Genomic DNA, 26410 nt, shown 5'->3' with positions numbered 1-26410 from the left:
ACACAAGCAGGGGGAGTGGGAGAGGGAAAAGCAGGCTTCCCGCGGAGCAGGGAGCCCGATGCGGGGCTCGATCCCAGGGTCCTGGGATCATGACCTGAGCCGAAGGCAGACACCCAATCACTGAGCCACCCAGGCGCCCTAGGAGACAGGATTTCTAATACTAGCAATTACCACGCCAAGGAAGAAGAACGGAGGCTATTCTGTGCCCAGGCCTAACCGAGCAGCCCGCCGAAGTTCAGACTCACCTTCCCTTCAGTATGGGCTGAAAACAACCCACCTGGACTAGCCCGGAATCGGGCCCCTATCATTGTTGAACTGATCCCAGGAGCCCAACCTCAGAGGCAAAGGCAATACCCCCTTCCACAGGAATCTAAGAATGGCATCCAAGAACATCTGGCCAAACTCAAAGAAGCAGGTATTCTAGTCGAGTGCCAGTCGGCCTGAAATACCCTACTCCTGCCAGTCAAGAAGCCAGGCGGGAGATACCAACCAGTTCAAGACCTGTAGGCCATCAACAAGGTGACCATCTCTCTGCACCCAGTGGTCCCAAATCCATACACCCTCCTCGACCAAATCCCATGGTCAGCCAGGTGGTTCACTTGCCTAGATTTGACGGATGCCTTCTTCTGCCTCCACTTAGCTCCCCAGAACCAACCACTATTTGCCTTTGAATGGCCTGAACCTGATACAGGGCGCCAGAAGCAACTGACCTGGACGCTCCACCTGCAGGGGTTTAAACACTCACCAACCCTCTTTGGGGAAGCGCTGGCCGCGGGCCTCACCAGCTTCCCAAGAGAGGCCACACAATGCACCCTCCTCAAGTATGTGGATGACCTCCTCCTCGCCAGTGACACACAAGAAGACTGCATAAAATGCACCAGGGCCCTCCTACAGCTCCTGTCAGACTTGGGGTACCGAGCCTCATGGAAGAAGGCACACATCTGCTGACAACAGGTCCAATACCTTGGTTTCCTCCTCACCCAAGGGAAAAGAGAACTAGGGCCGGAGAGGAAAAGGGTCATCATCTCCCTGCCACAGCCCCAGACAAAAAGGGGCCTACGAGAATTCCTGGGGGCTGCAGAATTCTGCCACATCTGGATCCCTGGGTTCTTGGCAATAGCAAGACCTCTTTATGATCTCTTAGGGGGACCAGATCGAGAACCCCCTGCCTGGACTGAGGAAGCAGAAGCCGCTTTCACAGAGATAAAGACCGCCCTGGGGCGGGCTCCAGCCCTGGGCCTACCAGATGTAGAAAAACCCTTCAACCTCTTTGTGCATGAAAAGGAAAAAATAGCGCTCGGGGTACTCACCCAGACTGTTGGGCCCTGGCAATGGCCAGTTGCTTACCTGTCAAAGAAACTGGACCCCATGGCAGCAGGATGGCCACCGTGCCTCAGGGCACTGGCAGCCACAGTCCTACTCATCAAGGAGGCGGACAGACTTACCCTGAGGCAAGAACTTAACATCAAGGTCCCTCATGCAGTTGTGTCCCTCATGAACGCACAGGGACACCGCTTCCTTTCCAACTCTCAGCTAGGACAATACCAAGGGCTCCTCTGCGAAAACCCGTGGGTCACCCTCGAAAGAGCAAGGACATTAAATCCAACAACCTTTCTCCCCATGGAAGAGGGGCAACCAGACCATGACTGTTCTGAGGTAACTGATGCGGTCTACAGAGCCATCCAGATCTGCAGGATCAAGCCATAAAGAATCCAGAGCTCATGCTGTTCAGCAATGGCTGCAGTTACCTACCAGAGGGTGCCCAGAAAGCAGGTTATGCAGTAACCACAACCACTGAAGTCCTAGAAGCTAAGGCATTACCAGCTGGGTGGTCAGCTCAACAGGCTGAGTTATATGCCTTAGTCTGAGCCCTCACCCTCGGTGAAGGCAAGCGAGTCAACACCTATACTGACTCTCCGTATACCTTTGCTACTGTACATATACATGGAGCCATCTACAAGGAAACGGGCCTCCTAACCGCAGCAGGAAAAGCTATCAAGAACAAGGAGGAGATACTGACACTCCTCAAAGCCGTCTGGCTTCCAAAGGAAGCAGCAATCCTGCACTGTAAGGGACACCAGAAAGGAGACAACCCCACAGCATGGGGAAATCATCAGGCAGATGAGGCAGCCAAGACTGCAGCCAGTGAGGACATGGACAGAGCCCCTTTCCTCACCATGGCCCTGACACCCCCGGAAGAAATCCCTCCACCCAGTTACACTAAAAAGGAAAAGGAATGGGCCATGGCTGAGGGAGCCACCCTGACTGAAAAGGGATGGTGGATAATGCCAGATGAACAAAGATGCCAACATCTTTGTTCCAACAGCAACTGGAGGGCATCTAGTCAAGGAACACCACTGACTCACTCATCTGGGGAAAACTGCATTAGAGGCAGTAGAAGCACTACTACGTCAGTCAGCTGCCAGCACTATGCCAAGCAACAAGTGAACAATGCATAACATGTGCTAAAATAATGCTCAGTCTGCACCACAGCCCCCACCAGGTGTCCAGAGGATGGGAGCAACCCCCTTCGAGGATCTAGAAGTAGACTTCACAGACGTGCACCGAGCAGGGGGTTCAGATATCTCCTAGTATTAGTATGCACATACTCTGGGTGGGTCGAAGCCTTCCCGACCAGGACGGATCAAAGCCGGGAAGTAGCTAAAGTCCTCTTGTAGGAGATTGTGCCCCGCTTCGGCCACAATCCGTAGTGACAATGGACCCACATTTGTGGCAGACATTGTGCAGGTCTTGACCAAATCTCTCAACATCACCTTGAGACTGCACACTGCTTACAGGCCCCAAAGTTCAGGGAAAGTAGAGCAAATGAATCACACCCTCAAGGGAATCCTAGCAAAGTTTTGTCAGGAAACTAACCTCCCATGGCCGGATCTGCTATCCCTAGCTCTCCTGCGTGCTCACTGCACACCTAGGACATCAGGTTTCTCCCCATTAGAATTAATATATGGACAGCCCTCCCCGTGCTTGGGGAGACGTCCAGGAAACTTACATCAGGTTGGAGATAAAGGGATAAAGGAGCAGCTTCAGGCCCTGGGGGCCACCCTACATAAATTACAAAAGTACACCATTGAAAGGGCCCCAGTCTCCTTAGGGTCTCAGGTACACTCCTTCCAGACAGGGAACTCATTTGGGGTCAAAAATTGGAAGAAAGACCCCCTAAAACCACAGTGGACAGGGCCCCACACTGTTTTTCTAACCACCCCTACTGCCCTCAAGGTCTCAGGTGTCACCGTGTGGGTCCACCACTCCAGAGTGAAGAAAGCTCATGATTCGGACGAGGAGCCACACCAGTGGAGAGTCCAGCCAGACCTCATGAACCCGCTCTGGCTTCACCTTCGACGAGACCCCACCGACTGACGGACACCTGCTCACCGTGGTCCCTGGTCCCACCAGGACACCTGGTCCCTGGCTCTCATCAGCGTGATTTCCCTCATCTTGGGAGTCAGACTCTACACTGTTTCCCTCCTGACTGGACTTTCCCCCAGAGGCTTACTCTTGTCATTGCTTAGTGGGTGTCCCTAGAGTGTATTACTGCACTCACTTGTCCACGGGTTTCATCTGCTGACGGGTTAGCCATGATGGCTCCCTCTACCTAAGGTCATAGATCCCACTTTTACTGGCCCTCTGCTGTCTACTCCTGAGCGCATGTCACCATGGTTTTCCTGGCCCCAGTCAGTCCCTGTCTTCTGTTACCTGGTGTGCTGTTCCTCCTCACTGCCTCTAGCTTGCCTGGCCAAGCAAGGTGGGGGGCAAACTCTCATATCACCATTACTGGCAAATGAACTTCCCAGCTTATCCCCCTCAATCCCGCACCAGCGCCCCCAACTTCTTCCACCTGGGATGCACACACACCCAAGGTTGACCTCCACTTTGATGGATGCCAGCTTCTTGACATCTCCTGGGAACCTCATAGACTTCATAACCTACCATGGCCCTCACTCAGGTTACCAGCTGGTAGATATCTACATCTGTGGGAGCCCTACGCCTCAACAGCCAAACACCTGCCCCCAGTTCTGCTCACAAGCCTGGGGATGTGAGTCCTGGCTGGCAACTTGGCCAGGAATGGAACAATGGTCCAACGGGTGGTGGTGCCTCAAACAGCGCAGTGACATCCAGATTTCCTTGTCAAGCAGCGCCACCCCATCTTCTTGCCCTAACAATCACTGTATGCTGCTCACTCTCTGTCCCAGAGCCCAGTGCCACATCATGGGCCACAGGAATCACTGCTGTTGGGCCAGTATCACTCTGTAGGGACTGACCCCATGGCCAAGTTTATGATTAAGTCCGTGTTCATCCTAAGCCCTGCAGTCAACCCTCAGAGTCAGAAAGAAAATAACTCGCCCTGGCACATCCCTGGGTCCCCCATCCACACACAGCAAGCGTCTATAGCGCTACTGTTAGGTATGATTAATGCCTCCCACCAAGCACTTAACCACTCAAATCCACCCCTAGCGTCTGACTGCTGGATCTGTATGAAGCCCGGTCCCGTACAATACCTAGGTGTCATCCTCAACCAGTCCACCACGTCACCTCCCATCTCGGCACCGGGGACCTCAGATTATCCCTTTCTGGCTCCGGTACCGCTGTATGGCAACTCTTCCTCTCCCATCACATGCCACAGTCGGGTCTGTGCACCTAACAACACTTTTCTGGCTTGTGATCAAGGTGTATACATCTGCATCACCCGGCACGATCAGTCATGCACGCTTGTCAGTCTCTTACCCGATCTTTCAGTCCTCCCTGGGAGCGACGCCCCACTCATATGGAGACATCCTAGCCGCCCTCAGCACTCCCCTGTGGCCATCCCTCTGATTGTGAGCCTGCTGGCCACATCAGGTGTTGCCCTTGGCGCCACTGGCGTCAGGATGTCTCAGGTTCAGTACCAGGGCTTAACTCAACAACTCACAGCGGACTTTTTCCTCACTCAGTTGGTCCTAGCCCTGCAGGGCCAACTCGATTCACTGGCCTCAGTGGTCCTCCAAAACAGGCGCGGGCTCGACTTGCTCATGGCCACACAAGGGGGCTCTGCCTCTTCTTACAGGAGGAATGTTGTTTCTATGCTAATGAGTCAGGGTGGTCCAAGAAACTCTGACCCAAGGAACAAGTACATCGCCAGTGGGAAACACTCCAGCGGACAACTTGGTGGGATACCCTCTCACAATGGTTCCTTTGGTTCGCCCCCACGTCGGCCCCCTCCTATTGCTTCTCCTCACAGTAGCATTTGGTTCTTGTATTCTTAATGCCCTTACTAGGATTATCACTACTCAAATTGCTAAAATCAGACTCCAATTGCTCCTTACTCACTATCGCCCCTTAGAAGATGAAAATAATGCCCTGTAAACTAGGTGTTTAAAGGGGCATCAAAGGGGGTAATGATAAGGAAAATCTGAGTCCTAAGATGGCTGACCGAGCCAGTGAGGGAGTGCCAGCCCCTGCCCCGGGGCTCTTCCAGGTTCTTCTCCCTGCCCCGCTTTGTGCACGTGTGAAAAGTGCCAAGTATGCCGAAGCAGAAATGTATAAATTACCCCCTTTGCTTGTGCTTGGGGCTCAGACCCTTGGAGACCACTCTCCTCTGAGCCCACTCCTATCCTCCAAGATCTCCAAGTGCAGCTTGGTTCTTCCGTCTGGCGATCAAGTCCAGGTTCCGTAATAACCCCAGGGTCCTGGGATGGAGCCCCGCATCGGGCTTCCTGCTCAGCGGGAAGCCTGCTTCTCCGTCTCCCACTCCCCCTGCTTGTATTCCCTCTCTAGCTGTGTCTCTCTCTGTCAAATAAGTAAAATCTTTAAAAAAAAAAAAAAAAAAGAAACAGGAATAAGCAAAAATAAGAGGAGGAGAAAAGACTTGAGGAGAAAAGAACAAGCAGTTTTCTAAGGGCAGGGGGAAGTACACACACAGATTTCTGTGGACAAGTTAACAAACGAAGACAAACTGCAGCACGTGGTCCCACATCCCATTCCCGCTGCTGTGGCGCGTCCTGCCTGCTCCCCTGGGTGCACAAAGCTTCGGCCTCCCTTAGCGCACCCTGAGAATCCTTACAATCGGCACCCCCAACCACTGACTTCTCCCTGCGGCCCCGACTAAAGGAAAAGACTGGCGGCTTACCTTTGGGTGTCACTAGGGGCATTACTTGAAGTGTTTAAACTCATGGTAAGTCTCTTCCACCTCTTTGAAAACAGCCCACTGTTTCTGAATGGTGTACTTTTGTTATTGAGGATTACACCTGTCCCAGATGTCTGTGGCTTACAGGTTAGATGGGCTGCAGCCTGTTAAAATAGTAAACAATATAACAGTGGTTTTATATATATATATATATATATATATATATAAATATATATGAGTCCTGAAACTATGAGTGATTTTTGTCTTTTTCTTCAACTTACTTGTATTTTTTTTTATTTTATTTATTTGTTTGAGAGAGCATGAGCAAGGAGGAGATGGAGAAACAGACTCCCCACTGAGCAGGGAACCGGACACCGGGCTTGATCCCAGGACCCTGGGATCATAGCCTGAGCTCAAGGCAGACGCTTCACCGACTGAGCCACCCAGGTACCCCTTACTTGTATTTTAAAAATTATTTTATAACAAACATGAAAACATTTAAAAACTATTGTTTCATTTCTTTTTCCTTTTCTTTTTTTAAGATTTTATTTATTTGACAGAGAGAGCACAAGCAGGGGGAGTGGCAGGCAGAGGGACAGAAAGAAGCAGGTTCCCACTGAGCAAGGAGCCCCATGCCAGGCTTGATCCCAGGACCCTGGAATCACTACCTGGGCCAAAGTCAGCCACTTAACCAACTGAGACACCCAGGTGCCCCTGATTTCTTTTTTAAAAAAGATGAGAAGCAAAAATGACAAACTGTTAAAAAGATATTCCTTCTAAGAAAAAGTTCTATTAGATTATTAGATTATTTTAATTTCTCAAATAAGAAAAATTACTTTTTTAAGATTTTATTTATTTATTTATTTGACAGAGAGAGAGAGCACAAGGTGGGAGAGGGCAGAGGGAGAGGCAGACTCCCCGCTGAGCAGGGAGCCCCCACATGAGCCTCAATCCCAGGACGCCAGGATCATGATCCGAGCCTGAAGGCAGATGTTTAGCCAACTGAGCCACCCAGGTGCCCCAAGACAAAATGATCTTAATAAAATAGTGACAAATTACTCTTGAACTAGAAAAGGAATGTAGAGCCTATGTCTGGAAAACAGAATGCAGTTTGAAAGAAAGTAAAGTCCAGGGACATTTGTAAGTCCCTAAAACCTTTTTCATAAATGACATATTTTTAATGCAATGCTACAATCAAAGAGACCAAAGTACTCCCCAGATACGATCTCATGGTAATTTTCAAAGCCCTTCTGTTAAAGATCAAGGAGGAATAAGGAAAGAGGAGAGTAGCTGTCACTTACACTGGCCTGTCTAGAACCCTCTTCTATGAGAGATAGTCCAAATTATACAAAGCTAACCATTTAAAGTAAGTTGCTTTACTATATATATATATATATATGTATATATATATATACGTATATATATATATATATATATATATATATATATATATATGGTATGAAGGAATCTCTGGGTAAATATTTTAAACAGAGATAACAATGATTAAGTTCAGACAGACACAAATATCAAGATCTCACAAGTATCTCTTGGTATCCCTAGTAGAAGTCCAATAGCCTAAAAAAGACCATGAGCTTTGGACTCAGAGAGATCTGAGTTAGGATGCCTTTAAGTATCTTCAAAGTATGTGGCCAAGGGCAAGTCACTTACACTCTCTACACGTGTTTCCTCAACCATAAGAGGGGGATAATTACATTAATCTCACATATTTGAGATTTAAATAATATATACAGCATTCGTGCTCAGTCACTGTAAGCTTCTATTACTGAATACAAACTCAGTCACTGTAAGTTTCTATTACTGAATACAAACACTTACTCCCTTCCTTTATCAGGGACTCTTAAGTATAGAAGAGTCCATTTCGTCTGATAAAGGAAGGGAGTAAGTGATACTTAAGGGAGTAAGTGATACTTAAGGTGATTTGGTCTAGGGGAAAGATGTATCAAAAGAATTATTTAGTGGAATTGCTGGAGTACAGGGATATCTAGAAGACCAAAAAAAAAAAAAAAAAAAAGCTAACTCTCTGTCCCTGATCCTAATAAACCCTCAGAGATTTCACTCAAAGAAAAGGGACTCACATAAGCCAACCAAGATGGAGACAAAACCAAGGTGTCTACAGACAGACACCAACAGTTTTTTAAAACAGTCAATGAGTTAGCTGATACTAGAAAACTCTGGCCCAGAACAAAGAAGATGGAGTTTTTACCAAGATAAAGGGAAAAATCCTATTTCTCCAGGGACCTGAAAGACTAAGTTTGGAAATAGTGGTAGACAAACAAATACCACTGTCAATTTATTGAGCACCTAATAGAGTGAACCCTTATCCTCACAACACTGCAGTGTAAAGACTGTCTTACCTGAGGTTTATTGTCCTCACTTCAATTAAGGAAATCCATCTGATTCAGAGAGGCTAAATGACTTGCTTACGGCCAGTCGGCTACTAAATGGAGGATACTAAGGACTCAATCAAGCTCTTCTGAGTCCCAAAATCTTTTCACCTTACCACCATACTGCCAAAGGTCAGACTCCAGAGAAACCGCCTTCAGAATGGGAGTTAAAGAGTTAAAACGTAGATGGAATGGATTCTTCTATACTTAAGAGTAAAGTCCAAGGCTCAAAAGCATATACGTAAAATGTTTCTATTTTTATGCAAAAGATTAAACACACACGTGTATGCATACATGTCACAATAGGCACAAACAGAACCTCTTACCCACAGGAAAAGAATTTAGATAGACAGGACTTTAATAATGTCTGTTGTGTTTTGTTTGGGTTTTATACGGGGCAGAGAAGTGTAGAAAGAGGCAGTTCACCAAATTTTAATAAAGTTGTTTCAATAAAGCTAAATTGAAGAGAATCATTTTTTTTTTTTTTTGGGTGCATCATTTTGGTATCTAACATCTTCAAATGTGAATAGTCTTCTAGAGAGAAGAGCATCTTCTATAGCTCAGGAGCAAGTTTCATCAACTTCCATATTGATGCAGCAGGAGATTGTCATTTTGGTCTTTTAAGACAGAATCTTATATAACATAATGTACATACAGATACAGATAATGTAGTAGGCAGATGGTCCCCACAATCTCGGCCCCCACTGGCGTTTTTCTCTCTTCTATGATATCCTTCCCTTTTCTGTGGGCAGAACCTGTGACTTACTTCTAACCAACAGAATATGGCAAAGGGATGATGATATGCCACTCCCATTATTGTTATAATATAATATATGTACATTATGTTATATAAGATTCTGCCTTAAAAGACCAAAATGACAATCTGCTGCTGGCCATGAAGAAGCAAAATGCCATGCTGTGAACTGCCTACAGAGAGGGCTACATAACCGGAACAGCATGCAGCCTCCACCCCATAGCCAGTAAAAAGCTAGATGCCTCAGTCATACAGATGCCAATAGGACATAAATTCTGCCAACAATCTAAATGAGCTCAGAAGTGGATTCTTTCCAGTCAAACCTCCAGATGAGAGTACAGCCCAGGGCGCCTGGGTGGCTCAGCTGGTTAAGTGACTGCCTTCAGCTCAGGTCATGATCCCGGAGTCCCGGGATCAAGTCCCACCTCAGGCTCCCTGCTCAGCAGGGAGTCCGCTTCTCCCTCTGACCCTCCTCCCTCTCATGGTCTCTGTCTCGCATTCTCTCTCTCTCAAATAAATAAAATCTTAAAATTTAAAAATTTAAAAAAAGAAAAAAAAGAAAGAATACAGCCCAGCCAGCACCTTGACTGCAGCCCAGGGAAATTCTAAACAGAGGACCCACCTAAGCTGTGCCCAGATTCCTAAGAGATAATAAATGGGTGCTGTTTTAAGGCACTGAGTGTGTGGTAACTTGCTACACACCAATAGAAAACTAATATGGAGGGTGTCTGGCTGGCTCAGTCTGAAGAGCATGAAACTCTTGATCTCAGGGTCGTGAGTTTGAGCCCCACATTGGGTATAGAGATTACTAAAAAAAATAAACTTTAAAAAAACTCATATGGATAAGACATTTGAAAATACTCTTGTAGGGTTAAAAAGAAAAGAAGTTGAGGGACAAGAAAGATACAAAAATGAGTTCTCACCTCAGCCCTCTGCCTGCATGTGTCTTTCATAAAGTTGTTTTTCTATGATTTATTAATTTAAATGAGGGACATTGTAAAAACTCTAAGGTAATTACAGAAACTAGAAAATCTAATTTACATTTACACTTACAACAAAAAGCTACAAAATACAAATGAATAAGGGCAAACCACCAACAGCCACAAAACCTACATGGGAGCAGTAGAAGTATGTAAGGAGGAGAAAGCAGAGGGAAATAAGTCTACATCTGAAAGAACACCAAAAAGAGCCAGCAGATATTCAATGGGGAGCACGGCACGCCAATCTGGGAACAGCAGATAAAACTGGGAGGAGTCTGCCCGTTCCACAAGTCGGCATGAGATACAGGCATATGGTAAGAAAGTCTTGAAAGGGTTGGTACAGTTCAGCCTATGAACCCTTGGAACTGACCTGCCAGGGTCCCCTTCCTGGACAAAGGCACACACTAAAGAGAAACCGCAAGGAATGGAATCAAAACTGAGCAGGATAGGGGAAACAAAGACAAAGAAAAGCAAAGGCCCAGACCAAACTGTAGGAGACAGAGCCAGGAAATCCCAGAAACAAGCCACCATAGTTTTTTAACACTCACAAAAACACCACAAGACAGAGTTCCATGAAGTCAGAAAAGCTTTCCTGAAGCTTGCCCCAATCTCAAAGTGCAAGTATACTAATCTTCCATAAAAATAAGCAACAGAAGGGGCGCCTCGGTGGCTCAGTTGGTTAAGCGACTGCCTTCGGCTCAGGTCATGATCCCGGAGTTCCGGGATCGAGTCCCACATTGGGCTCCCTGCTCGGCGGGGAGCCTGCTTCTCCCTCTGACCCTCCCCTCTCTCATGTACTCTCTCTCATTCTCGCTCTCTCAGATGAATAAATAAATCTTTAAAAAAAAAATAAGCTACAGAAAACTAGTGGTCAAATCCTACACAAAGTTAACACAGGTAAAAAGAGAGTAAATCATTTCAATGATGAAGACTAAGAGGGGACACGAAGGAAATACACATGACAGAAAATGCCTGAAAGGACATAGGAAATAAAAAGAGGAAAATTTTCTGGGTAAAAAACAATGAAGGAAGAGATCAAAAAGATTCAAGAGAAAGTGACAAAATACTGAAAACAGGCAAAAAAACAACCAATGTGCGGATAACAGGAGTCCCTGAATAAGAAGACAAAAGCGAGGGAATAAAACACTAAAAACTGTAGTCCAGGAAAACTTTCCTGAAGTAACAGAAAGATTTTAATGTACATTTTGAAAAGCAAAATGTATATCCAAGAGTATTGAATACCAAGACACATTCTAAGGGAATTACTGGACTTTAACAAAAACTTGCACACAAATGTTCATTATAGCCAAAGGGTAAAAAAAAAAAAAAAAAAATCCAAATGTCCATTAACTGACCCAGGGATAAATAAAATATGAAAAATATATTCAACCATTAAAAGGAAAGAAGTAATGATACATGCCCCCACATGGGTAAACCTTGAAAACAGTATGCTAAGTGAAAGAAGCCAGACACAAAAGGCTCCTAGGACTCCATGTATATGAAATGTATAGAACGAGCAAACACATAGAAATAGAAAGTAGATTTGTGGTTGCCAGAGGGTAGAGAGACGGGGAATTGAGTCTGACTGCTAATAAGTACGACGTTTCTTTTTGGGAGTGATGGAAATGTTGTGGAATTAGATAGCGGTGATTGCTGTGGACCACAGTGAATATACTAAAAACCACTGAATTGTACACTTTAAAACTGTACATTTTGATAGGTGAGTTATATCTCAATTTTTCAAATTCATCATCCAAAAAAAAAAATCCTATCTAAAATCTTATTTTCTTCTTCTCTGTCTCTGTTATCAGCTCCTGAGGACACTAGGGTTCAAGAGCCTACCTCTGTTTGTTTTAGGAAGACTACATCAATGAAGAGCCAAAGTCAGATCTGTGGCTGAATTTAAACTACGACTGGAGATCTAGCCTAGTGAACATGGCAGAGACCATGTAGCAAAAGCTCCCTTTTCATACACCAGACTGAAGAGGTAATGAATGATGAGGAAACTAGCTAGGTACAGTAATGGAAATGTCAGTGACATAGGGACCTAGGTCAAAGAATTATAGGTTCCTCACACAATGTATGTTCCAAGCTTTACTTGAAACTTCCCTACAAAACTCCACAAGAGTGGGTGCCTGGGTGGCTCAGTTGCTTAAGTGTCTGCCTTCAGCTCAGGTCACGATCCCAGGGTCCTGGAATCGAGTCCCGCATTGGGCTCCCTGCTCAGCGGGGAGTCTGCTTCTCCCTCTGCCTGCCGTTCCCCCTGCTTGTGCTCTCTCTGTGTCAAATAAATAAATAAAATCTTTAAAAAAAAAAAAAAGAAAGAAAGAAAAAGAAACCACAAGAGTTTAGCTAATCTGTACAATTACAAATTCCTTGAGACGTAATCAACCTCAGCCTTTCTCCAACATGTATCTAACTCTGTAAATAACGCTTTCCATTTGAAAACACTCAATACATCATTATCTATAAACAAAATATCCAATACCTCAAAGCCACCCCTACTGTCATCATGCCAACTGTGACAAACACCCCTTCTCCAGTGTGCTAAGAACTTTCTCTATCTCTACACTGTCACTCTACACCAACCCCAAGGGGAAGATACTGTTAATGTCCCTACTTTATACCTAAGGAAACTGGGGCTTAAAGATATTCATTCAATCACCTGTCCAAAGTCTCATCTCTAGTAAGTCACAGAATCTGGATTCAAGCCCAAATTACCGGACTCCACAGTTCTATGTGTCTTGCTATTGGCCTTCAAGACATGGTTCTCCCCCAGCCAGAGAGCATTGAGACCTTGTGAGACCTTGTTAATCAGAAAAGCACTTCTCCCAACTGCAGAGTTTTCAAACACAGCTCCTTCTTCCCCACACCCCTACCCCATCCAAACTAACTACAAGGCAGGGTCTTCTTAATGAAAGATAACTTGGACCTCCAGTAGATTCTCAATCCAAATGGCACTTCCACAGGCTTGGGCCCAAACCAGGCCACCCTGTAGCAGTGATGGATAAAGGCAAAGTTTAGATCAGCTTTTTATGTTAATCTATTAATAGACTAATCTTCTCTTGGTAGTGGAGTTGGACTATTCTCACCATTCCTACTAAAATAGATGAGGGGATGTTATATATATCATTCTTCAATAAGAAGTTTTTTAGACATTGGGCCAAATATAGGTAATTGAGGCCAAGGGATCGATGATCTAGACATCCTAAGAGTAAGTACCAGCCAGAAAGACAATTCTACTTTAGATTTCAGAGCCACTGCTGGTACAAAGTTTCCTACCTCACAGCTGAGTCCTTCAGTGGGTCATGCAGAATGTATTCATCTCTCAGTGTGTCTGTACAGATCAGGGGAAAAGGGAGGGGTGAGGGCAGGGGTGGGGATGAAAAGACAAAAACCACTATTATTGAGCACTTACTATGTGCAGATACTAGGCTAACCGTACCTGATCTCATTGAATCCTCCCTATAGCCCTGTAAGATGATCATACATATTTCACAGATGAGAACATTGATGCTTGGAGAGGATGAGTAACTTGTATAAAGCTATTCAGTGGGAGGGACCCCCGGGTGGCTCAGTTGGTTAAGGGACACTCTTGGTTTCAGCTCAGGTCATTATCTCAGGGCCTTGAGATCAAGCCCCAATTTGGGGCTCAGCACTCAGCCCCAGTCTGCTTGAGATTTTCCCCCTCCCCCTCTGCTCCCCCTCCTCTAAAATAAATAAATAAAATCTTTAAAAAAAAAAAGATATTCAGTGGGAGGGTTAGAATTCAAACTGACATCTGGCGGACTTCTAAATCCATCCTCTTTCATAACACATGCTAACTTCAATAATAACTACATCTGTGTTGGGAGACTCTTACTGCAGACTTATATATTTCACCTTTAAAGAGGATGTCCGGTTCTTTCATCAAAATAAGACCATGATGGGGCACCTGGGTGGCTCAGACAGTTAGGTGTCTGCCTTCGACTCGGGTCATGATCCCTGGGTCCTGGGATGGAGCCCCACATCGGGCTCCTTGCTCTGTGAAGGTTCTGCTTCTCTCTCTCTCTCTCCCCCTCTGCCCTCCCCACTGCTCATTCTCTCTCAAATAAAATAAAATAAAATCTTAAAAAAATAAAAACCATGACAAGGGGGCTGAGACAAAGAATTTTAGAATTAAATAGGACTTTAAAGACCAAGTCCTGGGGCACCTGGGTGGCTCAGTCATTAAGCATCTGCCTTCAGCTCAAGTCATGATCCCAGGGTCCTGGGATCAAGCCCCACATCGGGCTCCCTGCTCCTCGGGAAGCCTGCTTCTCCCTCTCCCACTCCCCCTGCTTGTGTTCCCTCTCTCACTACCTCTCTGTCAAATAAATAAATGAAATCTTTAAAAAATAAAATAAAGACCAAGTCCATCCTCCTTATCTGACAGATAAGGAACGTAATGTCTAGTGAGCTTAGGTGATTTGCTTGAGGTCACTCAGCTAATAAAACTTCAAGCTCCAGACTAAAACTACTCCCCTCTTTCCTTTTAGCAGGTTGCACTGTCTTTGTTTCTTCTTCATTTCATGGGAAACCATTGTTAGTTTCTGCCCTACCACTGTTTTGTTGTTACCAGGCACTAACTGTTCAATAAAACAGGTAGGGTCTCCTCTCCAAAATTATGTGAACTATACAAAACATCCATGTGTTTTGTATTTGAAAGAGTTGGACACCAACTGAAATTGCTTCTCAAGTAAACTTACACAGAATCATTAGAGATCTCCTTAAAACGAAAAAATATGCATTTGCCTAGGGTAAATATCATGACGGAGTAAAGAACAGTCAAAAGGAGGCTCTACTTCTGCAGAAAATTTACAGCCTTGAAAAACAGCCGTATTTTCTATGTCTCTTAATAGTCCTGGAGGGTGAGCAGTAGAAACTACAGATGATAGCCTACCACAACGCATTCTTTCATTTATCAAACACTGATAAGAGTGTCTAGTGTGTGGCTGGCATTTTTTTAAAGGATGAAAAAGACGTGGTCCTTGTCCTCGAAGAGTTTAGTGATTCTTGGAGGTGAAAAGCCCGGCAGTCCGGAGTTGTAAACCTGGAAAGTTCCAAGTCCAGGCCCTCTGGGTCCTGCCCTCTGGTCCCTACTCAGTCCTCTGGGTGCTGCTGCAGCGGTCTCGGGTTAGGATGCTCCAAGGAGATCTTCCCCCAGATAGGCGGAGAGGCCCAGCCCAGGGAGCTGGAGGCGCGTCCCCACAAACGACACCAACAGCGCCAGGACAACCACGAACTAACTCGGGGTTCCCCATAACTCTCACTGCTGCCACCCATACCTTCCTCAACACCTCCCCGCCCAAGTCGTTCGCCTCGAAGCCCCCACATCCCGTGGTTACCTCAGGGGGCTCCCGTGGTCCATACCGCACACCCAAGACCCCAGGGGCAGCTCCAGATCTCAATGGTACAAAGAGGCCTGGGCAGATCGCCGGGGTCAGAGCAAAAACTGTTGGAACCCGACGGACTCTAGGACCCGGGGAGGGGAACGCATAGCATAGGGGGACAGGAGGGGAAAAGCCCTGGGGAGACGCGGTTTACAACGGCCACTTCCGGAGACTAGGCAGCGCTCACAGACCTTCGTAGACTTTCGCAGGCGTCCCGGCCCCGCCCAGCCGGCCCCTTTCCTCCCGCCTCCCGCCTCCCGCTGCCCGCAGCTCCAGGATACGCACTCGGAGAATCCGGCGCTCCGATTGGAAGAGGAGGGCCCGCGAAGTTGTGCGGCCGTGCGGGAAGGCGAGCAGGCGCATGCGCCGTTGCTGAGGAGCGGCGCGCGCGCCCCTCCCGCACGAAAACGCCCCGGCCCACGCTCCAATGTGCTGTTCTCAGCGTGAGGTCTCCCGGTCGCGGTCTCAGAATCCCCGGAGCCGCCAGACAATGCCGTTTTCTAAACCCTAACCCCTTTTCCGCGCCTACTGAACAAAACTCTTAAGAGGCTGGATCCCCGACTGTGCATTAAACTGCCGATCCTAAAGCCAGTGTAGCCCCCTCGGGGCCTGTGGCCTGGTGCCAGAGCCACGGGTAAATTCTGTGGGCTCGGCTTCTGCGCAAGTGGCTCGTTTCCCGCTGTGTAGCCCGCTCTCGCCTGCAAGACGCTTCTTGTCCCCTCCTCCCATCCGCATTGTATCCCAGCTTGAGGTTGTAAACAGTGCGGAGAAAGCGCGGGTCAGCGCGCTGATACTGTTGCAGCGCCGTTCATTATGAATATTACATAACGAGGTACCTCGCAAAAAAGTCCTTGGAGCCTTAGCATGTGCTCCATTTCTTTCCTAGCCTCCTCCAGGCCCCCGAGCGCACACACGCGCACACACGCCTTCCTCTAGTTGATAATTTATACTTTGGTTTCTTCCGGTAGCTGCTTCACAATCCGCTGCCGCCCCAGGGAGACTGGAAAACCAAACGCTCTTTTGTTCCTTGGCATTTGAAAATCTGTTCCCCAAAGAACAGTGCAAATTGGCGGGATTTTGATGAAGGATTTTATCTTCACCACCTCCACCTCCACCTCCTCCCTTCAAAAAGGTGTTTGATACAAAATGAACCTTTTATGCTAAATTGTCCCACGTTGATTGTAATCAACCTGAAACCAGGTGTAGGGGCCGTCTTTTCCGTCTCCCTGGGGAGAGCCAACGGTCATAAATGCAAATATAAATTGAGATTAAAACCTCCCTGATTCCTGTAACACTGCAACTTTAATTGGTATGAGTTGTCACAGGTTAAAAAAAAGGAAAGCCATCCCGCTTCCTAATAATTTTGCCAGAAAGAGGATAATTGCTTCAAAGGAAAGAGTTTATGGAAAGGAAAAAAGAGCCCATTCTAACATTTAGAAATGCAGTGGAAAATTACAGCAGACTAATGAGATTAGGTCTTTTTTTTTCTTTACAAGTTTTAAATACTTAGAAAATTTCTTACGTTTTAAAAAAAATCACAAAACTGAATATGTAGGGCAAGAATAAATGGCATATGTACTATACTGCACACTTTTTTAAATGAAGAATAGGTGCCATATGAAAGCTTGCAAACTTCATCTATTTGTTCATTCGATATTTACTGAATACAGACTATATACCCAATCTGGAGCTAGGTGATAGAAATACAGGTTATTTAATATAGGTACAGTGGAAATCAGAAGAGGCAAATGTTAATAACAACCATGAGGACCCCCAAAGGCTTTAATGGAGAACTATGAACTTACTCAGGGAAGATGGTTATGGATTCAGCAATCTGAGAAGGAACTGGAAGACCTGAAACCTACGCACACCAGCGCAGGAAACATCATGAGGCGCTGGGAAAACTGGAAGGTCTGTGTGCAGTCTTGGGAGTGGGAGAGTGTGGAGAGTAAGATAGCAGGCTGGAGAAATAGGCAGACCCCAGATAACAGGGACCTTCTAGGTCATAGGGTAGTCCTCCCATTATGCATGGTTTCTCATTCCATGGCTTCCATTACCTGCAGTCAACCAAGGTCAGAAAGCAGATCATCCTCCCTCTGACATACTCAGAAGATCAATAGTAGCCTAACTCTGTGTCATAATGCCTACGTCATTCACCTCACTTCACGTAATCATGTTTGCATTTTACTGTCTAAAGAGTACAGTACAATAAATATTTTTGGAGAGAGATACCACATTCACATAACTTTTATTACAATATATTATTATAATTTTCTATTGTATTGTTATTGTTAATCTCTTATAAATGTAACTTTATCATAGGTGTCTACGCATAGGAAAAAAGATCATGTGTATAGGACTTGGTACTATCCCCAGTCTCAGGCCTCACTGGGGGTCTTGGAACATATCCCCCACAGGCAAGGGAGGACTACTGTACTTAGTTCATCAAGCAATGAAGCTAACGACGGGTGTTGAGCAGAGAAGTTATAATAATTACACAATAAATCTAAAATATTTGGAGGTTTTCTGTTTTTCTAATAGTTACAAGGTTCATTCTCTGCTGTTGGATTGCTTAAAAGTCTACTGCTACTTACAAAAAGCTGCACATAAAGACGTTCTCTTCTTCACTTCCCTTTTAGCCTTAAAAGTCACAATACTCACTTCATTCTTTTTACTTTCAACATGTTATTCAATTCATCCCCTGCAGTCCACCAAAACAGCTTCCAAAATCAATAATGATCTCATTACTAAATCCCACTCCCCTTGAGTTCATTGACACTTTGATCCTCAGATTTCTCGACAGCATTGGTAAGACTCTTGGTTTCTCCAACTCGCCGACCTTTTTATTGCTTGCTGCTCAGGAACTGTTACCCCTTCTTGCCCCTCAACGTAATATTTTCTCAGTTTCTGTCCTCAACTTTCACATGTTACCACATAAACTTTCTAGGCGATGTCATCCATCCCTGGGTCCACATGACATCATAATATCATAAACTCTGCTGTGGTGGTGAATTTTTACCTCTCATTTGAACAGTATCACTTTAATGTGTGGTAATACTGAATTCAACATATCTAAACATTATCTTTCTTAACTTCTTAAACGGGAGTCCCCCAACTGCTCCTCCACCAATTTATAAAACTAATCTCAGACACCCAGATGAAAAAAAAAAAAAAACCTCAGAGAATCTTTCTTCTCTCTCAAGCTTTCAATTCCTACATCTAAGAATCACTAAGTCCTACTTACTTTTTTCAACTCTCCTGTCCTGTTTCTACACCTACTATTAAACATCTTGATGATTTGTTTCTTTACTGCTTTGTATCCAGACACTTGTGATCAGAACCTGCTCCGTGGCCTGATGCAAGTCACCCTCCTCCCCTTTCTGCGCAAATTCTCAACATTTTTATAAGTTGACAACTAAACATCTAGGGCATTGTTAAGCTGGCAAATATGAGCGGAAAAGATCAAAAAATAGAAAATCAAAATCAAAAGTAGGCCTAAGGGTACATGTGTACCTTTCTGACACTAGGGGAGTGTTAGGAGCTGATTTTATCCATGTGAGCCTCAGGGTTTTTTAATCGCCAGATGAGGCACATCCTTTTGACCCTTCAGTAACCTCCCTCAGAAGGTTCAAACACCAGGTGCTTGATTATTATGCTGCTTTGGTATCAATTCTTAGAACTGCAAGGCCTTGCCATAATTGCTGCTCTCAGAGGCTCTGGTTCTTTGCTGCTTCAATCCCCATTCTGTGTGCTGTAATGGATGATCCTTCTAAAGCATTGTCGACCTTAAAAATTAAACAACAAAGGTTATCAAGCAGCAAATGAATTTATTCAGAAATAGCAGAGGAATTGCAATTTGGGACATGCCAGCTATGTTGAACCATAGGTAAGTCCAGAGACCAAAAGGAGAGGAAAGGAGAATATTGGAAGGAGTTGTTTTGAACAAAAGTCCATTGGAGGAAAATGAGAGCTTTATATACATATATATGTAATTTTCACATCATAACTCAGAGTAACTCAGATTATGTTACCCTATCAATCAATTCTTTTAATGGCTCTTCAGTCCTTACTGCATAAAACCCAGACTTAACCCCCTCCCCTCTCCCCCATGAATCAAGTGCCCCTATTCTTGTCTGTGCCTGTCTTCTCCTCTTTTTTTTTAGAGAGAGAGAGTGAGAGCGTGAGTCTGGGGGTTGTGGGGTGTGGGGATGGTGGAGCACAGAGGGAGGGAGAGAATCTTAAACAGTCTCCATGCCCAGGACAGAGCCCAACTCAGGGCTCTATCTCACAAGCCTGAGATCATGACCTGAGCTGAAATCAAGAGTCAGATGCTTAACTGACTGAGTTACCCAGATGCCCCAAAGATACATTTTTAATAGCTGCATTGTAATCTATTTTGTGAATGCCCGTAATTTACTTATCTAGTCATCTAGGTTGTTTCTGACTTGTTCCTTTTCTTAAAAAAAAAACTGTCTCTGTAGATAATACTTTGCGTATTTGTCTTTTAAAGTCATATTATAGGGGCACCTGGGTGGCTCAGTCGTTAAGCGTCTGCCTTTGGCTCAGGTCATGATCCCAGGGTCCTGGGATCGGGCCTCGCATCAGGCCCCGCATCGGGGCTCCCTTCTCAGCGGGAAGCCTGCTTCTCCCTCTCCCTCTGCTACTCCCCCTGCTTGTGCTCGCTCTCTCTCTCTCTCTGTCAAATAAATAAATAAAACCTTTTTAAAAATAAAAGAAAATAAAGACATATTATAAATTCCTAGAATAGAAATTGCTAGGTAAAAGAATAAGCTTTTATTTTTAAGTTTATTTTTTAAGTAATAATCAGCACCCAATATGGGGCTCAAACTCATGACCCTGAGAGTCATATGTTCTTCCAACTGAGGCAGCCAGGTGACCAGAAAAGAATAAGCTTTGAAACTGAAAACAATATAATTATCTGTCCCTATGTTGAATAATACTGGGACTAAACACTAGACATACTTTCCTGGACTTATGTTAAACAATTCTGAAACCAAGCAAAAATAACTTGGTTGCTTGCTCCAGTTAATACTTGTTCCTGGAAGATAAAACAGAATTTGTTAAATAGATTGCTCATGAAGACTAACAGTTTACTTAAAAAAGGTGTCAAGACCGTTGCCCTGCTATGCCCACCAGCTAAGGCTATTGTATCATAAACTCTGCTCAATTCCAATCATTTCCCTGACTTGCTTCCTTCCCCACAGTTATTCAGCCCAAGCGTTAAAATCCTAAAAATAACTGGCCCTAATTTTCCCTTTTGAGATACCACTAAGGCTCAGTCAAGGGGTATTCGCCCTTACTGCAGCAAATTTAGTAAACTTAACTTTGCTTCAGCAACAGCTTTTATCTATGATGAGCTTTTTAGGAGTCAACATTTGACAGCATATTTAAACTTTTTATACAGAGTACCAGGTTACCTTCTAGGAAGAGTGTATCAATTTAAAGAAATAACAACATTGTGAGAGAATGTCTGCTTTCCTCTGCCCTTGCCAGCACTGGATATTTTTGCAATATTGAAAATTTTTCAATCTGGTAGGCAAAAGGTGACACCTCATTGTTCTTTTTTTTTTTTAAGATTTTATTTATTTATTTGTCAGAGAGAAAGAGAGAGAGCGCAAGAGATAGGGCGCACAAGTGGCAGGGAGGGGCAGAGGGAGAAGCAGACTCCCCGCTAAGCAAGGAGCCGGAAGCAGAACTTGATCCCAGGACCCTGGAATCATGACCTGAGCCAAAGGCAGAGGCCCAACTGACTGAGCCACCCAGGTGTCCTGACACCTCAATGTTCTAATGTTCTTGCATTTATCTGATCATTAATGAAGTTCAGTAACATCTAGAAGTGCCATTTTTATCTTGTGTCCCGGGAAGCGTGAAACCACTATTACACCACTGCCCTCAGAAATTAGAGCAGAGTGGTTGGAAGGGATGGGGTGGCTGGGTGATAGACATTGGGGAGGGTATGTGCTACGGTGAGCGCTGTGAATTGTGCAAGACTGTTGAATCACAGAACTGTACTTCTGAAACAAATAACGCAACATATTTTAAGAAAAAAGAAAAAGAAGAAGATAGCAGGAGAGGAAGAATGAAGGGGAGTAAGTCAGAGGGGGAGACGAACCATGAGAGATGATGGACTCTGAAAAACAAACTGAGGGTTCTAGAGGGGAGGAGGGTAGGGGGATGGGTTAGCCTGGTGATGGGTATTAAAGAGGGCACATTCTGCATAGAGCACTGGGTGTTATGCACAAACAATGAATCATGGAACACTACATCAAAAACTAATGATGTAATATATGGTGATTAACATAACAATAAAAAATAAAAAAAAAAGAAATTAGAGCAGAGAATTTGCCAGGCCTAAGAATTTAATTCATAACCTTGCCATGAAGACTTTGGGGAAGATGGCAGAGTGGGAGAAACTAAGCTTACCTCCTTCCACAAATGTAACTGCATAACACTTACATGAGTGTAAATAACCCATAAAACAACCCAAAGACTGCTGGAACAAATTGCACAACTAAATGTAGAAAAGGGTACCTGGGTGGCTCAGTTGGTTAAGCGACTGCCTTCGGCTCAGGTCATGATCCTGGAGTCCGGGGATCGAGTCCCACATCGGGCTCCCTGCTCGGCAGGGAGTCTGCTTCTCCCTCTGACCCTCCTCCTTCTCATGCTCTCTGTCTCTCATCCTCTCTCTCCCAAATAAATAAAATCTTAAAAAAAAATTCTTTAAAATGTAAAGTAATTCTTCAACACGAATATCGGTGTTCTTGCAAATTATATGTAATAGGAAAATGTTCCTCTTCTACTTGTAAATATAGACATTCTCTGCTATTTATCCTTAAGTGATACGAATGTACATATTCCTAATCCAATAATTACCCACCCAATAGACTTCCAAAAAAGTAAAGCGATTACGTGCATTTATCTCTGGATGGAAGATCTGAAAGAGGTCCAGATTTGTTAACAGCCTGCATGGGACTCTTCTGGACAGGATTTCATCTCCCAAAGCTCACCTCAGATTTCTCTGTTGAAGCTCTGAGCTACTGTCCCAGATGAAATAACTCAAATCTAGAGAACCATACTTCTAAGGAAAATGTCTCCCACAGTGAGACTAGCCTCCATGGTTAGAAGTCAGGATTTCCCAAAAGGAAAAAGGAGGCACTGCTGCAGAAGGGAGGGTGGACCAGAGGACTGCAGAGAGAAGTTAGGGAAACAGTGAGTCTACATTGGCCCCCGAAGGAGTGTAAAACTTTATTGAGCATCTTTGTCTCCAACCTTATGAAACCTCACATTTAATGTATAGGTTTGTTTTTTTAAAGTAAACTCTGTGCTCAATGTGGGGCTTGAGCTCAAGACCCCAAGATCAAGAGCTGCATGCTCTACCAACTGAGCCCGCCAGACACCCGTAATGTATAGTTTTAAATGTTATGACTCCGTTGGAGAAATGAACAACTCTGTAGCTGGAGTTGTTGTTGGAAGAAAGAACCAGTTCATGAAGGGAAGCTGGGCCTGCCCCTTATTACCCTCTGCTAGCTCTCTATAGAAGCCCTTGTGGAGATGTCAGTATCGATGAAGGAGGAACGTGCTAACTAGTTAATGAGTTCCAGCTTGTGAGCCGCCCAAGGGAACACAGAAGTATTGAGGGGGCTCGCCGACAGAGAAACAGTGATCAGCTCAGAAGCAGCAGTGGGACAAATTCCTTACTTTTTAAAAAGTATACTTGAGAAGATGTCTCCTAAAGGGGAGTGAAAGTTTGGAAGATATCTATCTATACTTCCACACCTATATACATATAAATACACATACATCGATTTCTGGATTTTCTATTCTGTTCAATGGATCTATGTTCCCACATTACACTGTTTTAATTATTGTACCTTTGTTGTACTTTAACTGCTAGATCTTCTCTTCACTTTTCAAATTTCTCTCGGCTATTCTCTGCATTTATTAACTAAGATTTGTTAACAAATATGTACTGAACCTTTGCTGGATATTGTAGGTTCTGGGGATATAAAAGCAAGCAATATACCCAAAAATCTCTGCTTTCAAGGAGCTTATGTTTTAGTGAGGGGACACAGGTGAGAAGTGAAACCAACGTAATCCCTGTCTGCATGTCACACCCTCATAGGACCAAGCACGCTTTCTTGCCCCTATATTAAATAAGACTGACACCAAGCAAAAATAATTCACCTATTTGCTCCAGAAAATACCTATTCCTGGAAGATAATGCTATGAACCAACCAGTTTATTTATTTTGACTAAGAGCACTCTTACTAAGAATTGTCTCAAGACGTTCCTCCACCTTGTGCCCAAATCCAACCATCCCAACAAGTTCCTAGCTAGCAAAACTCACCTTTAAAAGTCTTTCTATAAAAGATTCTTCCTTAATTTCTTCATTGTAAGTCATGATAGAGGTGACTTTAGGCAATAGCCTTGATTCCTAAAAAAGAAAACCTAGAGGGCGCCTGGGTGGCTCAGTTGGTTAAGCAACTGCCTTCGGCTCAGGTCATGATCCTGGAGTCCTGGGATCGAGTCCCACATCGGGCTCCCTTCTCGGCAGGGAGTCCGCTTCTCTCTCTGACCCTCCCGCCTCTCGTGTGCTCTCTCTCTCAAATAAATAAATAAAATCTTAAAAAAAAAAAAAGAAAACCTAGACACTTAGAGCTTTTGGCATAGAGTTCAAAACTCTTCTTATTTTTTTATTTTTTTAAAGATTTTATTTATTTATTTGACAGAGAGAGACACAGTGAGAGAGGGAACACAAGCAGGGGTAGCAAGAGAGGGAGAAGCAGGCTCCCCGCTGAGCAGGGAGCCCGATGTGGGGTTCGATCCCAGGACCCTGGGATCACAACCTGAGCCGAAGGCAGACGCCCAACGACTGAGCCACCCAGGCGCCCCTCAAAACTCTTTTTAAAAAAAATGTTTTGGAGGGGCGCCTGGGTGGCTCATTTGGTTAAGTGACCGCCTCCAGCTCAGGTCATGATCCCAGGGTCCTGGAATCGAGCCCCACATCGGGCTCCCTGCTCAGCGGGGAGCCTGCTTCTCCCTCTCCTCCTCACTCATGCTCTCTGTCACTATCTCTGACTTTCTCAAATAAATAAATAAAATCTTTTAAAAAAATGTTTTAGGGGCACCTGGGTGGCTCAGTTGGTTAAGCATCCAACTCTTGATCTCTACTCAGGTCTTGATCTCAGGGTCGTGAGTTCAAGCCCTGCGTTGGGGGTCTTGTGTGCATATATTTTGCATGCTGGGTGTGGAGCCTACTTAAAAAATAAATAAATAAATAAATAAATAAAGTTTTATATATACAGAGATTTATTTCTAATTATTAAAAGTCTGTGTAATATTACTGAAAATAGACAATTCTTTAGACATATCACAGTGATAAAACTTTAGCTTGAAACACCTTTATGTCTTCTTCCTGACTTTGTCACAAAATAAAAACATTAGCCCTATGTAGTTTCTTTTTTTTTAAAGATTTTATTTATTTGAGAGAGAGAGAGCGCATGAGAAGGGATAGGGTCAGAGGGAGAAGCAGACTCCCTACTGAGCAGGGAGCCCTATGCAGGGCTCGATCCTGACTCCAGGATCATGACCTGAGCCAAAGGCAGTCGCTTAACCAACTGAGCCACCCAGGCGCCCAGCCCTATATAGTTTTTAAACACATGATTTGGGCGTAGTCTCTTATGATTTAAGTGTTTTAAGTTTCTAGGTTAATTCTATGAGTCCAGCAAGTTATTATTTCCACAGATGGCTTAAGATTACAAATATAAAATTGTGTTTAGCCAATGAAATTGCAATAATGGATTTTTTTTTGACAGGAAGTAGAATTTATTGGTGGGCATGAAATAGGGAGGGAGCAGTGCCGAGGTTCTCGTGAGTGCAAAGCCCTCCATTTGTCCAAGGGGCCACGATTAGAGATATATTTGACTCCACAGCCATCTGGGATAGGCCGCTTTTCAGCCACAATGTCTTCAAATTCATCTGCATTAAATGTAATAAAGGCCCACTAATAATGGATATTTTTAAAGGATTTTATCTCACGGATTCTTATAATACTACATGTGTTAAGGATGCAATGGGTTAACATAAATTGTAATTTACAGATTTTTGGTCAACTTGAAGACCTTAGATTCATATTTAAATAATATAATTAACAAATATACTGTGGTATTCCAAATAATTTTTATGTAAACAAACGAACATGAACACTAAACATAATTCTAAATTACTCTTGCTCCTTGTTTTTATATACATAATGACTATAGATTAGCACGACATGCAAATGTTTTAAAATTTTTTTATTTTCATATACACACATACTTGTGTGTATATGTATTATTCTCCCATCTCAAAATATATTAAAGTAGTATAATAAATGCTCCATGGAAAAAATAAGCAAGATAGGTTTTGGTTTCCTCCTTTCTAATTTCTTTTCTGCTTGAAAAGTTCAAAATTGACTACTCTGGTTATGTTTGTAATAATGAGAATTATTAAATAAAAATAGGAATATGCAATCAAAACCATAAATATGGTATGCCTGTTTGCTTCTTAAGGGTATTGTTGCAGTATATAAAGATGTTAAACTTGAGGCACTTGGCTGGCTCCATCAGCAAAGCATGGGACTCTTGATCTCAAGGTCATGAGTTCAAGCCCCATTTTGGAGGTAGAGTTTACTTAATAAAAAAACATTAAAAAAAGAAGAAAGGTGTTACACTCAACAA

General features: G+C 44.2%; 1 protein-coding gene across 2 annotated transcripts in view; it reads right to left on the bottom strand.

The window, feature by feature from the left end:
• The window catches only part of CCDC171 (coiled-coil domain containing 171), a 314512-nt gene extending 298828 nt beyond the window's left edge, over positions 1–15684 (bottom strand). For both annotated transcript variants that reach the window (XM_028107327.1, XM_088018937.1), the window contains exons 1-2: positions 15627–15684; positions 6125–6285 (exon numbers count right to left, since the gene is read on the bottom strand). In XM_028107327.1, the coding sequence (XP_027963128.1) occupies positions 6125–6168 (44 nt within the window). In that variant the 5' untranslated portion in view covers positions 6169–6285; positions 15627–15684. The remainder of the gene's footprint in view (positions 1–6124; positions 6286–15626) is intronic.
• Between the last annotated feature and the right edge of the window lie 10726 nt (positions 15685–26410).

Source organism: Eumetopias jubatus, unplaced genomic scaffold (genome assembly GCF_037043125.1).
Source record: "Eumetopias jubatus isolate StellerSeaLion01/CBP00866 unplaced genomic scaffold, mEumJub1_p1.0 scaffold_15, whole genome shotgun sequence".
Taxonomy (NCBI): domain Eukaryota; kingdom Metazoa; phylum Chordata; class Mammalia; order Carnivora; family Otariidae; genus Eumetopias; species Eumetopias jubatus.
Note: the sequence above shows the minus strand (reverse complement) of the source record. Positions and strands in the feature narration are given on the sequence as shown.